The sequence below is a fragment of the Coregonus clupeaformis genome, unplaced genomic scaffold (genome assembly GCF_020615455.1).
Source record: "Coregonus clupeaformis isolate EN_2021a unplaced genomic scaffold, ASM2061545v1 scaf2306, whole genome shotgun sequence".
NCBI lineage: Eukaryota > Metazoa > Chordata > Actinopteri > Salmoniformes > Salmonidae > Coregonus > Coregonus clupeaformis.
The window spans coordinates 42501-60848 of NW_025535760.1; the positions used below are offsets into that span (position 1 = coordinate 42501).

Below are 18348 nucleotides of genomic sequence, written 5' to 3' on the forward strand. Positions count from 1 at the left end.
AAAGAACACCATACCTACTGTGAAGCATGGGGGTGGAAACATCATGCTTTGGGGCTGTTTTTCTGCAAAGGGACCAGGACGACTGATCCGTGTAAAGGAAAGAATGAATGGGGCCATGTATCGTGAGATTTTGAGTGAAAACCTCCTTCCATCAGCAAGGGCATTGAAGATGAAATGTGGCTGGGTCTTTCAGCATGACAATGATCCCAAACACACCGCCCGGGCAACGAAGGAGTGGCTTCGTAAGAAGCATTTCAAGGTCCTGGAGTGGCCTAGCCAGTCTCCAGATCTCAACCCCATAGAAAATCTTTGGAGGGGAGTTGAAAGTCCGTGTTGCCCAGCGACAGCCCCAAAACATCACTGCTCTAGAGGAGATCTGCATGGAGGAATGGGCCAAAATACCAGCAAGTGTGTGAAAACCTTGTGAAGACTTACAGAAAACGTTTGACCTGTGTTATTGCCAACAAAGGGTATATAACAAGCGGCCCTCTCCGCTAACATCAAGGCGGTGACCCGATCCTGCAGGTTCATGCTCTACAACATTCGGAGAGTACGACCCTGCCTTACACAGGAAGCGGCAGAGGTCCTAATCCAGGCACTTGTCATCTCCCGTCTGGATTACTGCAACTCGCTGTTGGCTGGGCTCCCTGCCTGTGCCATTAAACCCTACAACTCATCCAGTATGCCGCAGCCCGTCTGGTGTTCAACCTTCCCAAGTTCTCTCACGTCACCCCGCTCCTCCGCACACTCCACTGGCTTCCAGTTGAAGCTCGCATCTGTTACAAGACCATGGTGCTTGCCTATGGAGCTGTGAGGGGTACGGCACCTCCGTACCTTCAGGCTCTGATCAGTCCCTACACCCAAACGAGGGCATTGCGTTCATCCACCTCTGGCCTGCTGGCTCCCCTTCCTCTGCGGAAGCATAGTTCCCGCTCAGCCCAGTCAAAACTGTTCGCTGCTCTGGCACCCCAATGGTGGAACAAGCTCCCTCACGATGCCAGGTCAGCGGAGTCACTCACCACCTTCCGGAGACATTTGAAACCCCACCTCTTTAAGGAATACCTGGGATAGGATAAAGTAATCCTTCTACTCCCCCCTTTATAAAAAAAAAAAAAAAAAAAAATTGTAAAGTGGTTATCCCACTGGCTATAGGGTGAATGCACCAATTTGTAAGTCGCTCTGGATAACAGCGTCTGCTAAATGACGTAAATGTAAATGTAACAAAGTATTGAGAAACTTTTGTTATTGACCAAATACTTATTTTCCACCATAATTTGCAAATAAATTAATAAAAAATCCTACAATGTGATTTTCTGAATTTTTTTGTCTCATTTTGTCTGTCATAGTTGACGTGTACCTATGATGAAAATTACAGGCCTCTCTCATCTTTTTAAGTGGGAGAACTTGCACAATTGGTGGCTGACTAAATACTTTTTCCCCCACTGTATACTATAGTGTGTGTGTGTATATATATATATATATATATATATATATATATATATATATATATATATATATATATATATATACACATATACACATACATATAAATACACTCAGAGGCCTGTTTATTAGGTACACCACCCCATTCATTAAAATGGATCACTCTTACAGAGTGTGTAATGATAGTCGGTGCCAGGAGCGCCGGTTAAAGTATCTCCGAAACAGCCGCCCTCCTGGGCTTTTCACCACGACAGTGTCTAGGGTTTACTGAGAATGGTGCAACAAACAAAACCATCCAGTCAGCAGCCGTCCTCTGGGAGAAAACAGCTGGTTGATGAGAGGTCAAAGGAGAATGCATCTAACAGGCGGGCCACAAACAGACCAATAACGGCGCAGTACAACAGTGGTGTGCAGAACGGCATCTCAGAACACACAACTCGTTGGTCCTTGTCCCGGATGGGATATTGCAGCAGACGACCACACTGGGTTCCACTCCTATCAGCTAAACACAACAAGCAGCAGCTTCAGTGGGATAATCACCAACACTGGACAACTGAGGATTGGAAAAACACTGGCTGGTCTGACAAATCCCGGTTCCTGTTACGTCACGCTGATGGCAGAGTCAGGATTTGCCGTAAACAGCATGAGTCCATGGACAGCCTGGTGAAAGTGGTGTAATGGTGTGGGGAATGGTTTCCTGGAACACGTTAGGTCCCTTGACAGCCTGGTGAAAGTGGTGTAATGGTGTGGGGAATGTTTTCCTGGAACACGTTAGGTCCCTTGACAGGCTGGTGAAAGTGGTGTAATGGTGTGGGGAATGGTTTCCTGGAACACGTTAGGTCCCTTGACAGGCTGGTGAAAGTGGTGTAATGGTGTGGGGAATGGTTTCCTGGAACACGTTAGGTCCCTTGACAGGCTGGTGAAAGTGGTGTAATGGTGTGGGGAATGGTTTCCTGGAACACGTTAGGTCCCTTGACACCAATTGAGCAACATTTTCATGGCCCGAAGAATTCAGGCTGTTCTGGAGGCAAAGGGGGGTCCGACCCGGTACTAGATGGGTGTGCCTAATAAACTGGCCAACTGAGTGTATATATATATATATATACATTATATATACACACATATATGAGGAATGTGTCTGTGTGTTGTGTGACCTACCAGCTTTGCAGACACAGGCAGCGTAGAGATAGCTGTATGACCGCAGCAGTCGACACTCTCCATAGGTCCCACAGTCCTCGATACAGGCTGATACGTGGAGCTGTGGTGTTACTGTTATATTACCACAGTCACTACTGCAGAGAGACATTAGAAACCCATTCTATATAGATACAGGCTGATACATGGAGCTGTGGTGTTACTGTTATATTACCACAGTCACTACTGCAGAGAGACATTAGAAACCCATTCTATATAGATACAGGCTGATACGTGGAGCTGTGGTGTTACTGTTATATTACCACAGTCACTACTGCAGAGAGACATTAGAAACCCATTCTATATAGATACAGGCTGATACGTGGAGCTGTGGTGTTACTGTTATATTACCACAGTCACTACTGCAGAGAGACATTAGAAACCCATTCTATATAGATACAGGCTGATACGTGGAGCTGTGGTGTTACTGTTATATTACCACAGTCACTACTGCAGAGAGACATTAGAAACCCATTCTATATAGATACAGGCTGATACGTGGAGCTGTGGTGTTACTGTTATATTACCACAGTCACTACTGCAGAGAGACATTAGAAACCCATTCTATATAGATACAGGCTGATACGTGGAGCTGTGGTGTTACTGTTATATTACCACAGTCACTACTGCAGAGAGACATTAGAAACCCATTCTATATAGATACAGGCTGATACGTGGAGCTGTGGTGTTACTGTTATATTACCACAGTCACTACTGCAGAGAGACATTAGAAACCCATTCTATATAGATACAGGCTGATACATGGAGCTGTGGTGTTACTGTTATATTACCACAGTCACTACTGCAGAGAGAGACATTAGAAACCCATTCTATATAGATACAGGCTGATACGTGGAGCTGTGGTGTTACTGTTATATTACCACAGTCACTACTGCAGAGAGACATTAGAAACCCATTCTATATAGATACAGGCTGATACGTGGAGCTGTGGTGTTACTGTTATATTACCACAGTCACACTGCAGAGAGACATTAGAAACCCATTCTATATAGATACAGGCTGATACGTGGAGCTGTGGTGTTACTGTTATATTACCACAGTCACTACTGCAGAGAGACATTAGAAACCCATTCTATATAGATACAGGCTGATACGTGGAGCTGTGGTGTTACTGTTATATTACCACAGTCACTACTGCAGAGAGACATTAGAAACCCATTCTATATAGATACAGGCTGATACGTGGAGCTGTGGTGTTACTGTTATATTACCACAGTCACTACTGCAGAGAGACATTAGAAACCCATTCTATATAGATACAGGCTGATACGTGGAGCTGTGGTGTTACTGTTATATTACCACAGTCACTACTGCAGAGAGACATTAGAAACCCATTCTATATAGATACAGGCTGATACGTGGAGCTGTGGTGTTACTGTTATATTACCACAGTCACTACTGCAGAGAGACATTAGAAACCCATTCTATATAGATACAGGCTGATACGTGGAGCTGTGGTGTTACTGTTATATTACCACAGTCACTACTGCAGAGAGACATTAGAAACCCATTCTATATAGATACAGGCTGATACATGGAGCTGTGGTGTTACTGTTATATTACCACAGTCACTACTGCAGAGAGACATTAGAAACCCATTCTATATAGATACAGGCTGATACGTGGAGCTGTGGTGTTACTGTTATATTACCACAGTCACTACTGCAGAGAGACATTAGAAACCCATTCTATATAGATACAGGCTGATACGTGGAGCTGTGGTGTTACTGTTATATTACCACAGTCACTACTGCAGAGAGACATTAGAAACCCATTCTATATAGATACAGGCTGATACATGGAGCTGTGGTGTTACTGTTATATTACCACAGTCACTACTGCAGAGAGACATTAGAAACCCATTCTATATAGATACAGGCTGATACGTGGAGCTGTGGTGTTACTGTTATATTACCACAGTCACTACTGCAGAGAGACATTAGAAACCCATTCTATATAGATACAGGCTGATACGTGGAGCTGTGGTGTTACTGTTATATTACCACAGTCACTACTGCAGAGAGACATTAGAAACCCATTCTATATAGATACAGGCTGATACGTGGAGCTGTGGTGTTACTGTTATATTACCACAGTCACTACTGCAGAGAGACATTAGAAACCCATTCTATATAGATACAGGCTGATACGTGGAGCTGTGGTGTTACTGTTATATTACCACAGTCACTACTGCAGAGAGACATTAGAAACCCATTCTATATAGATACAGGCTGATACGTGGAGCTGTGGTGTTACTGTTATATTACCACAGTCACTACTGCAGAGAGACATTAGAAACCCATTCTATATAGATACAGGCTGATACGTGGAGCTGTGGTGTTACTGTTATATTACCACAGTCACTACTGCAGAGAGACATTAGAAACCCATTCTATATAGATACAGGCTGATACGTGGAGCTGTGGTGTTACTGTTATATTACCACAGTCACTACTGCAGAGAGACATTAGGAAACCCATTCTATATAGATACAGGCTGATACGTGGAGCTGTGGTGTTACTGTTATATTACCACAGTCACTACTGCAGAGAGACATTAGAAACCCATTCTATATAGATACAGGCTGATACGTGGAGCTGTGGTGTTACTGTTATATTACCACAGTCACTACTGCAGAGAGACATTAGAAACCCATTCTATATAGATACAGGCTGATACGTGGAGCTGTGGTGTTACTGTTATATTACCACAGTCACTACTGCAGAGAGACATTAGAAACCCATTCTATATAGATACAGGCTGATACGTGGAGCTGTGGTGTTACTGTTATATTACCACAGTCACTACTGCAGAGAGACATTAGAAACCCATTCTATATAGATACAGGCTGATACGTGGAGCTGTGGTGTTACTGTTATATTACCACAGTCACTACTGCAGAGAGACATTAGAAACCCATTCTATATAGATACAGGCTGATACGTGGAGCTGTGGTGTTACTGTTATATTACCACAGTCACTACTGCAGAGAGACATTAGAAACCCATTCTATATAGATACAGGCTGATACGTGGAGCTGTGGTGTTACTGTTATATTACCACAGTCACTACTGCAGAGAGACATTAGAAACCCATTCTATATAGATACAGGCTGATACATGGAGCTGTGGTGTTACTGTTATATTACCACAGTCACTACTGCAGAGAGACATTAGAAACCCATTCTATATAGATACAGGCTGATACGTGGAGCTGTGGTGTTACTGTTATATTACCACAGTCACTACTGCAGAGAGACATTAGAAACCCATTCTATATAGATACAGGCTGATACGTGGAGCTGTGGTGTTACTGTTATATTACCACAGTCACTACTGCAGAGAGACATTAGAAACCCATTCTATATAGATACAGGCTGATACGTGGAGCTGTGGTGTTACTGTTATATTACCACAGTCACTACTGCAGAGAGACATTAGAAACCCATTCTATATAGATACAGGCTGATACGTGGAGCTGTGGTGTTACTGTTATATTACCACAGTCACTACTGCAGAGAGACATTAGAAACCCATTCTATATAGATACAGGCTGATACGTGGAGCTGTGGTGTTACTGTTATATTACCACAGTCACTACTGCAGAGAGACATTAGAAACCCATTCTATATAGATACAGGCTGATACGTGGAGCTGTGGTGTTACTGTTATATTACCACAGTCACTACTGCAGAGAGACATTAGAAACCCATTCTATATAGATACAGGCTGATACGTGGAGCTGTGGTGTTACTGTTATATTACCACAGTCACTACTGCAGAGAGACATTAGAAACCCATTCTATATAGATACAGGCTGATACGTGGAGCTGTGGTGTTACTGTTATATTACCACAGTCACTACTGCAGAGAGACATTAGAAACCCATTCTATATAGATACAGGCTGATACGTGGAGCTGTGGTGTTACTGTTATATTACCACAGTCACTACTGCAGAGAGACATTAGAAACCCATTCTATATAGATACAGGCTGATACGTGGAGCTGTGGTGTTACTGTTATATTACCACAGTCACTACTGCAGAGAGACATTAGAAACCCATTCTATATAGATACAGGCTGATACGTGGAGCTGTGGTGTTACTGTTATATTACCACAGTCACTACTGCAGAGAGACATTAGAAACCCATTCTATATAGATACAGGCTGATACGTGGAGCTGTGGTGTTACTGTTATATTACCACAGTCACTACTGCAGAGAGACATTAGAAACCCATTCTATATAGATACAGGCTGATACGTGGAGCTGTGGTGTTACTGTTATATTACCACAGTCACTACTGCAGAGAGACATTAGAAACCCATTCATATAGATACAGGCTGATACGTGGAGCTGTGGTGTTACTGTTATATTACCACAGTCACTACTGCAGAGAGACATTAGAAACCCATTCTATATAGATACAGGCTGATACGTGGAGCTGTGGTGTTACTGTTATATTACCACAGTCACTACTGCAGAGAGACATTAGAAACCCATTCTATATAGATACAGGCTGATACGTGGAGCTGTGGTGTTACTGTTATATTACCACAGTCACTACTGCAGAGAGACATTAGAAACCCATTCTATATAGATACAGGCTGATACGTGGAGCTGTGGTGTTACTGTTATATTACCACAGTCACTACTGCAGAGAGACATTAGAAACCCATTCTATATAGATACAGGCTGATACGTGGAGCTGTGGTGTTACTGTTATATTACCACAGTCACTACTGCAGAGAGACATTAGAAACCCATTCTATATAGATACAGGCTGATACGTGGAGCTGTGGTGTTACTGTTATATTACCACAGTCACTACTGCAGAGAGACATTAGAAACCCATTCTATATAGATACAGGCTGATACGTGGAGCTGTGGTGTTACTGTTATATTACCACAGTCACTACTGCAGAGAGACATTAGAAACCCATTCTATATAGATACAGGCTGATACATGGAGCTGTGGTGTTACTGTTATATTACCACAGTCACTACTGCAGAGAGACATTAGAAACCCATTCTATATAGATACAGGCTGATACGTGGAGCTGTGGTGTTACTGTTATATTACCACAGTCACTACTGCAGAGAGACATTAGAAACCCATTCTATATAGATACAGGCTGATACGTGGAGCTGTGGTGTTACTGTTATATTACCACAGTCACTACTGCAGAGAGACATTAGAAACCCATTCTATATAGATACAGGCTGATACGTGGAGCTGTGGTGTTACTGTTATATTACCACAGTCACTACTGCAGAGAGACATTAGAAACCCATTCTATATAGATACAGGCTGATACGTGGAGCTGTGGTGTTACTGTTATATTACCACAGTCACTACTGCAGAGAGACATTAGAAACCCATTCTATATAGATACAGGCTGATACGTGGAGCTGTGGTGTTACTGTTATATTACCACAGTCACTACTGCAGAGAGACATTAGAAACCCATTCTATATAGATACAGGCTGATACGTGGAGCTGTGGTGTTACTGTTATATTACCACAGTCACTACTGCAGAGAGACATTAGAAACCCATTCTATATAGATACAGGCTGATACGTGGAGCTGTGGTGTTACTGTTATATTACCACAGTCACTACTGCAGAGAGACATTAGAAACCCATTCTATATAGATACAGGCTGATACGTGGAGCTGTGGTGTTACTGTTATATTACCACAGTCACTACTGCAGAGAGACATTAGAAACCCATTCTATATAGATACAGGCTGATACGTGGAGCTGTGGTGTTACTGTTATATTACCACAGTCACTACTGCAGAGAGACATTAGAAACCCATTCTATATAGATACAGGCTGATACGTGGAGCTGTGGTGTTACTGTTATATTACCACAGTCACTACTGCAGAGAGACATTAGAAACCCATTCTATATAGATACAGGCTGATACGTGGAGCTGTGGTGTTACTGTTATATTACCACAGTCACTACTGCAGAGAGACATTAGAAACCCATTCTATATAGATACAGGCTGATACGTGGAGCTGTGGTGTTACTGTTATATTACCACAGTCACTACTGCAGAGAGACATTAGAAACCCATTCTATATAGATACAGGCTGATACGTGGAGCTGTGGTGTTACTGTTATATTACCACAGTCACTACTGCAGAGAGACATTAGAAACCCATTCTATATAGATACAGGCTGATACGTGGAGCTGTGGTGTTACTGTTATATTACCACAGTCACTACTGCAGAGAGACATTAGAAACCCATTCTATATAGATACAGGCTGATACGTGGAGCTGTGGTGTTACTGTTATATTACCACAGTCACTACTGCAGAGAGACATTAGAAACCCATTCTATATAGATACAGGCTGATACGTGGAGCTGTGGTGTTACTGTTATATTACCACAGTCACTACTGCAGAGAGACATTAGAAACCCATTCTATATAGATACAGGCTGATACGTGGAGCTGTGGTGTTACTGTTATATTACCACAGTCACTACTGCAGAGAGACATTAGAAACCCATTCTATATAGATACAGGCTGATACGTGGAGCTGTGGTGTTACTGTTATATTACCACAGTCACTACTGCAGAGAGACATTAGAAACCCATTCTATATAGATACAGGCTGATACGTGGAGCTGTGGTGTTACTGTTATATTACCACAGTCACTACTGCAGAGAGACATTAGAAACCCATTCTATATAGATACAGGCTGATACGTGGAGCTGTGGTGTTACTGTTATATTACCACAGTCACTACTGCAGAGAGACATTAGAAACCCATTCTATATAGATACAGGCTGATACGTGGAGCTGTGGTGTTACTGTTATATTACCACAGTCACTACTGCAGAGAGACATTAGAAACCCATTCTATATAGATACAGGCTGATACATGGAGCTGTGGTGTTACTGTTATATTACCACAGTCACTACTGCAGAGAGACATTAGAAACCCATTCTATATAGATACAGGCTGATACGTGGAGCTGTGGTGTTACTGTTATATTACCACAGTCACTACTGCAGAGAGACATTAGAAACCCATTCTATATAGATACAGGCTGATACGTGGAGCTGTGGTGTTACTGTTATATTACCACAGTCACTACTGCAGAGAGACATTAGAAACCCATTCTATATAGATACAGGCTGATACGTGGAGCTGTGGTGTTACTGTTATATTACCACAGTCACTACTGCAGAGAGACATTAGAAACCCATTCTATATAGATACAGGCTGATACGTGGAGCTGTGGTGTTACTGTTATATTACCACAGTCACTACTGCAGAGAGACATTAGAAACCCATTCTATATAGATACAGGCTGATACGTGGAGCTGTGGTGTTACTGTTATATTACCACAGTCACTACTGCAGAGAGACATTAGAAACCCATTCTATATAGATACAGGCTGATACGTGGAGCTGTGGTGTTACTGTTATATTACCACAGTCACTACTGCAGAGAGACATTAGAAACCCATTCTATATAGATACAGGCTGATACGTGGAGCTGTGGTGTTACTGTTATATTACCACAGTCACTACTGCAGAGAGACATTAGAAACCCATTCTATATAGATACAGGCTGATACGTGGAGCTGTGGTGTTACTGTTATATTACCACAGTCACTACTGCAGAGAGACATTAGAAACCCATTCTATATAGATACAGGCTGATACGTGGAGCTGTGGTGTTACTGTTATATTACCACAGTCACTACTGCAGAGAGACATTAGAAACCCATTCTATATAGATACAGGCTGATACGTGGAGCTGTGGTGTTACTGTTATATTACCACAGTCACTACTGCAGAGAGACATTAGAAACCCATTCTATATAGATACAGGCTGATACGTGGAGCTGTGGTGTTACTGTTATATTACCACAGTCACTACTGCAGAGAGACATTAGAAACCCATTCTATATAGATACAGGCTGATACGTGGAGCTGTGGTGTTACTGTTATATTACCACAGTCACTACTGCAGAGAGACATTAGAAACCCATTCTATATAGATACAGGCTGATACGTGGAGCTGTGGTGTTACTGTTATATTACCACAGTCACTACTGCAGAGAGACATTAGAAACCCATTCTATATAGATACAGGCTGATACGTGGAGCTGTGGTGTTACTGTTATATTACCACAGTCACTACTGCAGAGAGACATTAGAAACCCATTCTATATAGATACAGGCTGATACGTGGAGCTGTGGTGTTACTGTTATATTACCACAGTCACTACTGCAGAGAGACATTAGAAACCCATTCTATATAGATACAGGCTGATACGTGGAGCTGTGGTGTTACTGTTATATTACCACAGTCACTACTGCAGAGAGACATTAGAAACCCATTCTATATAGATACAGGCTGATACGTGGAGCTGTGGTGTTACTGTTATATTACCACAGTCACTACTGCAGAGAGACATTAGAAACCCATTCTATATAGATACAGGCTGATACGTGGAGCTGTGGTGTTACTGTTATATTACCACAGTCACTACTGCAGAGAGACATTAGAAACCCATTCTATATAGATACAGGCTGATACGTGGAGCTGTGGTGTTACTGTTATATTACCACAGTCACTACTGCAGAGAGACATTAGAAACCCATTCTATATAGATACAGGCTGATACGTGGAGCTGTGGTGTTACTGTTATATTACCACAGTCACTACTGCAGAGAGACATTAGAAACCCATTCTATATAGATACAGGCTGATACGTGGAGCTGTGGTGTTACTGTTATATTACCACAGTCACTACTGCAGAGAGACATTAGAAACCCATTCTATATAGATACAGGCTGATACGTGGAGCTGTGGTGTTACTGTTATATTACCACAGTCACTACTGCAGAGAGACATTAGAAACCCATTCTATATAGATACAGGCTGATACATGGAGCTGTGGTGTTACTGTTATATTACCACAGTCACTACTGCAGAGAGACATTAGAAACCCATTCTATATAGATACAGGCTGATACGTGGAGCTGTGGTGTTACTGTTATATTACCACAGTCACTACTGCAGAGAGACATTAGAAACCCATTCTATATAGATACAGGCTGATACGTGGAGCTGTGGTGTTACTGTTATATTACCACAGTCACTACTGCAGAGAGACATTAGAAACCCATTCTATATAGATACAGGCTGATACGTGGAGCTGTGGTGTTACTGTTATATTACCACAGTCACTACTGCAGAGAGACATTAGAAACCCATTCTATATAGATACAGGCTGATACGTGGAGCTGTGGTGTTACTGTTATATTACCACAGTCACTACTGCAGAGAGACATTAGAAACCCATTCTATATAGATACAGGCTGATACGTGGAGCTGTGGTGTTACTGTTATATTACCACAGTCACTACTGCAGAGAGACATTAGAAACCCATTCTATATAGATACAGGCTGATACGTGGAGCTGTGGTGTTACTGTTATATTACCACAGTCACTACTGCAGAGAGACATTAGAAACCCATTCTATATAGATACAGGCTGATACGTGGAGCTGTGGTGTTACTGTTATATTACCACAGTCACTACTGCAGAGAGACATTAGAAACCCATTCTATATAGATACAGGCTGATACGTGGAGCTGTGGTGTTACTGTTATATTACCACAGTCACTACTGCAGAGAGACATTAGAAACCCATTCTATATAGATACAGGCTGATACGTGGAGCTGTGGTGTTACTGTTATATTACCACAGTCACTACTGCAGAGAGACATTAGAAACCCATTCTATATAGATACAGGCTGATACGTGGAGCTGTGGTGTTACTGTTATATTACCACAGTCACTACTGCAGAGAGACATTAGAAACCCATTCTATATAGATACAGGCTGATACGTGGAGCTGTGGTGTTACTGTTATATTACCACAGTCACTACTGCAGAGAGACATTAGAAACCCATTCTATATAGATACAGGCTGATACGTGGAGCTGTGGTGTTACTGTTATATTACCACAGTCACTACTGCAGAGAGACATTAGAAACCCATTCTATATAGATACAGGCTGATACGTGGAGCTGTGGTGTTACTGTTATATTACCACAGTCACTACTGCAGAGAGACATTAGAAACCCATTCTATATAGATACAGGCTGATACGTGGAGCTGTGGTGTTACTGTTATATTACCACAGTCACTACTGCAGAGAGACATTAGAAACCCATTCTATATAGATACAGGCTGATACGTGGAGCTGTGGTGTTACTGTTATATTACCACAGTCACTACTGCAGAGAGACATTAGAAACCCATTCTATATAGATACAGGCTGATACGTGGAGCTGTGGTGTTACTGTTATATTACCACAGTCACTACTGCAGAGAGACATTAGAAACCCATTCTATATAGATACAGGCTGATACGTGGAGCTGTGGTGTTACTGTTATATTACCACAGTCACTACTGCAGAGAGACATTAGAAACCCATTCTATATAGATACAGGCTGATACGTGGAGCTGTGGTGTTACTGTTATATTACCACAGTCACTACTGCAGAGAGACATTAGAAACCCATTCTATATAGATACAGGCTGATACGTGGAGCTGTGGTGTTACTGTTATATTACCACAGTCACTACTGCAGAGAGACATTAGAAACCCATTCTATATAGATACAGGCTGATACGTGGAGCTGTGGTGTTACTGTTATATTACCACAGTCACTACTGCAGAGAGACATTAGAAACCCATTCTATATAGATACAGGCTGATACGTGGAGCTGTGGTGTTACTGTTATATTACCACAGTCACTACTGCAGAGAGACATTAGAAACCCATTCTATATAGATACAGGCTGATACGTGGAGCTGTGGTGTTACTGTTATATTACCACAGTCACTACTGCAGAGAGACATTAGAAACCCATTCTATATAGATACAGGCTGATACGTGGAGCTGTGGTGTTACTGTTATATTACCACAGTCACTACTGCAGAGAGACATTAGAAACCCATTCTATATAGATACAGGCTGATACGTGGAGCTGTGGTGTTACTGTTATATTACCACAGTCACTACTGCAGAGAGACATTAGAAACCCATTCTATATAGATACAGGCTGATACGTGGAGCTGTGGTGTTACTGTTATATTACCACAGTCACACTGCAGAGAGACATTAGAAACCCATTCTATATAGATACAGGCTGATACGTGGAGCTGTGGTGTTACTGTTATATTACCACAGTCACTACTGCAGAGAGACATTAGAAACCCATTCTATATAGATACAGGCTGATACGTGGAGCTGTGGTGTTACTGTTATATTACCACAGTCACTACTGCAGAGAGACATTAGAAACCCATTCTATATAGATACAGGCTGATACGTGGAGCTGTGGTGTTACTGTTATATTACCACAGTCACTACTGCAGAGAGACATTAGAAACCCATTCTATATAGATACAGGCTGATACGTGGAGCTGTGGTGTTACTGTTATATTACCACAGTCACTACTGCAGAGAGACATTAGAAACCCATTCTATATAGATACAGGCTGATACGTGGAGCTGTGGTGTTACTGTTATATTACCACAGTCACTACTGCAGAGAGACATTAGAAACCCATTCTATATAGATACAGGCTGATACGTGGAGCTGTGGTGTTACTGTTATATTACCACAGTCACTACTGCAGAGAGACATTAGAAACCCATTCTATATAGATACAGGCTGATACGTGGAGCTGTGGTGTTACTGTTATATTACCACAGTCACTACTGCAGAGAGACATTAGAAACCCATTCTATATAGATACAGGCTGATACATGGAGCTGTGGTGTTACTGTTATATTACCACAGTCACTACTGCAGAGAGACATTAGAAACCCATTCTATATAGATACAGGCTGATACGTGGAGCTGTGGTGTTACTGTTATATTACCACAGTCACTACTGCAGAGAGACATTAGAAACCCATTCTATATAGATACAGGCTGATACGTGGAGCTGTGGTGTTACTGTTATATTACCACAGTCACTACTGCAGAGAGACATTAGAAACCCATTCTATATAGATACAGGCTGATACATGGAGCTGTGGTGTTACTGTTATATTACCACAGTCACTACTGCAGAGAGACATTAGAAACCCATTCTATATAGATACAGGCTGATACGTGGAGCTGTGGTGTTACTGTTATATTACCACAGTCACTACTGCAGAGAGACATTAGAAACCCATTCTATATAGATACAGGCTGATACATGGAGCTGTGGTGTTACTGTTATATTACCACAGTCACTACTGCAGAGAGACATTAGAAACCCATTCTATATAGATACAGGCTGATACGTGGAGCTGTGGTGTTACTGTTATATTACCACAGTCACTACTGCAGAGAGACATTAGAAACCCATTCTATATAGATACAGGCTGATACGTGGAGCTGTGGTGTTACTGTTATATTACCACAGTCACTACTGCAGAGAGACATTAGAAACCCATTCTATATAGATACAGGCTGATACGTGGAGCTGTGGTGTTACTGTTATATTACCACAGTCACTACTGCAGAGAGACATTAGAAACCCATTCTATATAGATACAGGCTGATACGTGGAGCTGTGGTGTTACTGTTATATTACCACAGTCACTACTGCAGAGAGACATTAGAAACCCATTCTATATAGATACAGGCTGATACGTGGAGCTGTGGTGTTACTGTTATATTACCACAGTCACTACTGCAGAGAGACATTAGAAACCCATTCTATATAGATACAGGCTGATACGTGGAGCTGTGGTGTTACTGTTATATTACCACAGTCACTACTGCAGAGAGACATTAGAAACCCATTCTATATAGATACAGGCTGATACGTGGAGCTGTGGTGTTACTGTTATATTACCACAGTCACTACTGCAGAGAGACATTAGAAACCCATTCTATATAGATACAGGCTGATACGTGGAGCTGTGGTGTTACTGTTATATTACCACAGTCACTACTGCAGAGAGACATTAGAAACCCATTCTATATAGATACAGGCTGATACATGGAGCTGTGGTGTTACTGTTATATTACCACAGTCACTACTGCAGAGAGACATTAGAAACCCATTCTATATAGATACAGGCTGATACGTGGAGCTGTGGTGTTACTGTTATATTACCACAGTCACTACTGCAGAGAGACATTAGAAACCCATTCTATATAGATACAGGCTGATACGTGGAGCTGTGGTGTTACTGTTATATTACCACAGTCACTACTGCAGAGAGACATTAGAAACCCATTCTATATAGATACAGGCTGATACGTGGAGCTGTGGTGTTACTGTTATATTACCACAGTCACTACTGCAGAGAGACATTAGAAACCCATTCTATATAGATACAGGCTGATACGTGGAGCTGTGGTGTTACTGTTATATTACCACAGTCACTACTGCAGAGAGACATTAGAAACCCATTCTATATAGATACAGGCTGATACGTGGAGCTGTGGTGTTACTGTTATATTACCACAGTCACTACTGCAGAGAGACATTAGAAACCCATTCTATATAGATACAGGCTGATACGTGGAGCTGTGGTGTTACTGTTATATTACCACAGTCACTACTGCAGAGAGACATTAGAAACCCATTCTATATAGATACAGGCTGATACGTGGAGCTGTGGTGTTACTGTTATATTACCACAGTCACTACTGCAGAGAGACATTAGAAACCCATTCTATATAGATACAGGCTGATACGTGGAGCTGTGGTGTTACTGTTATATTACCACAGTCACTACTGCAGAGAGACATTAGAAACCCATTCTATATAGATACAGGCTGATACGTGGAGCTGTGGTGTTACTGTTATATTACCACAGTCACTACTGCAGAGAGACATTAGAAACCCATTCTATATAGATACAGGCTGATACGTGGAGCTGTGGTGTTACTGTTATATTACCACAGTCACTACTGCAGAGAGACATTAGAAACCCATTCTATATAGATACAGGCTGATACATGGAGCTGTGGTGTTACTGTTATATTACCACAGTCACTACTGCAGAGAGACATTAGAAACCCATTCTATATAGATACAGGCTGATACGTGGAGCTGTGGTGTTACTGTTATATTACCACAGTCACTACTGCAGAGAGACATTAGAAACCCATTCTATATAGATACAGGCTGATACGTGGAGCTGTGGTGTTACTGTTATATTACCACAGTCACTACTGCAGAGAGACATTAGAAACCCATTCTATATAGATACAGGCTGATACGTGGAGCTGTGGTGTTACTGTTATATTACCACAGTCACTACTGCAGAGAGACATTAGAAACCCATTCTATATAGATACAGGCTGATACGTGGAGCTGTGGTGTTACTGTTATATTACCACAGTCACTACTGCAGAGAGACATTAGAAACCCATTCTATATAGATACAGGCTGATACGTGGAGCTGTGGTGTTACTGTTATATTACCACAGTCACTACTGCAGAGAGACATTAGAAACCCATTCTATATAGATACAGGCTGATACGTGGAGCTGTGGTGTTACTGTTATATTACCACAGTCACTACTGCAGAGAGACATTAGAAACCCATTCTATATAGATACAGGCTGATACGTGGAGCTGTGGTGTTACTGTTATATTACCACAGTCACTACTGCAGAGAGACATTAGAAACCCATTCTATATAGATACAGGCTGATACGTGGAGCTGTGGTGTTACTGTTATATTACCACAGTCACTACTGCAGAGAGACATTAGAAACCCATTCTATATAGATACAGGCTGATACGTGGAGCTGTGGTGTTACTGTTATATTACCACAGTCACTACTGCAGAGAGACATTAGAAACCCATTCTATATAGATACAGGCTGATACGTGGAGCTGTGGTGTTACTGTTATATTACCACAGTCACTACTGCAGAGAGACATTAGAAACCCATTCTATATAGATACAGGCTGATACGTGGAGCTGTGGTGTTACTGTTATATTACCACAGTCACTACTGCAGAGAGACATTAGAAACCCATTCTATATAGATACAGGCTGATACGTGGAGCTGTGGTGTTACTGTTATATTACCACAGTCACTACTGCAGAGAGACATTAGAAACCCATTCTATATAGATACAGGCTGATACGTGGAGCTGTGGTGTTACTGTTATATTACCACAGTCACTACTGCAGAGAGACATTAGAAACCCATTCTATATAGATACAGGCTGATACGTGGAGCTGTGGTGTTACTGTTATATTACCACAGTCACTACTGCAGAGAGACATTAGAAACCCATTCTATATAGATACAGGCTGATACGTGGAGCTGTGGTGTTACTGTTATATTACCACAGTCACTACTGCAGAGAGACATTAGAAACCCATTCTATATAGATACAGGCTGATACGTGGAGCTGTGGTGTTACTGTTATATTACCACAGTCACTACTGCAGAGAGACATTAGAAACCCATTCTATATAGATACAGGCTGATACGTGGAGCTGTGGTGTTACTGTTATATTACCACAGTCACTACTGCAGAGAGACATTAGAAACCCATTCTATATAGATACAGGCTGATACGTGGAGCTGTGGTGTTACTGTTATATTACCACAGTCACTACTGCAGAGAGACATTAGAAACCCATTCTATATAGATA

At 41.7% G+C, this 18348-nt stretch overlaps 1 protein-coding gene across 2 annotated transcripts in view; it reads right to left on the reverse strand.

Annotated features, from left to right (window-relative positions):
• LOC121557551 (transmembrane protein 8B) overlaps window positions 1-18348 on the reverse strand; it is a gene marked incomplete at its 5' end in the record, with an annotated part of 44819 nt that overhangs the window by 8660 nt on the left and 17811 nt on the right. For both annotated transcript variants that reach the window (XM_045219364.1, XM_045219365.1), the window contains 1 exon segment: window positions 2602-2735. In XM_045219364.1, the coding sequence (XP_045075299.1) occupies window positions 2602-2735 (134 nt within the window).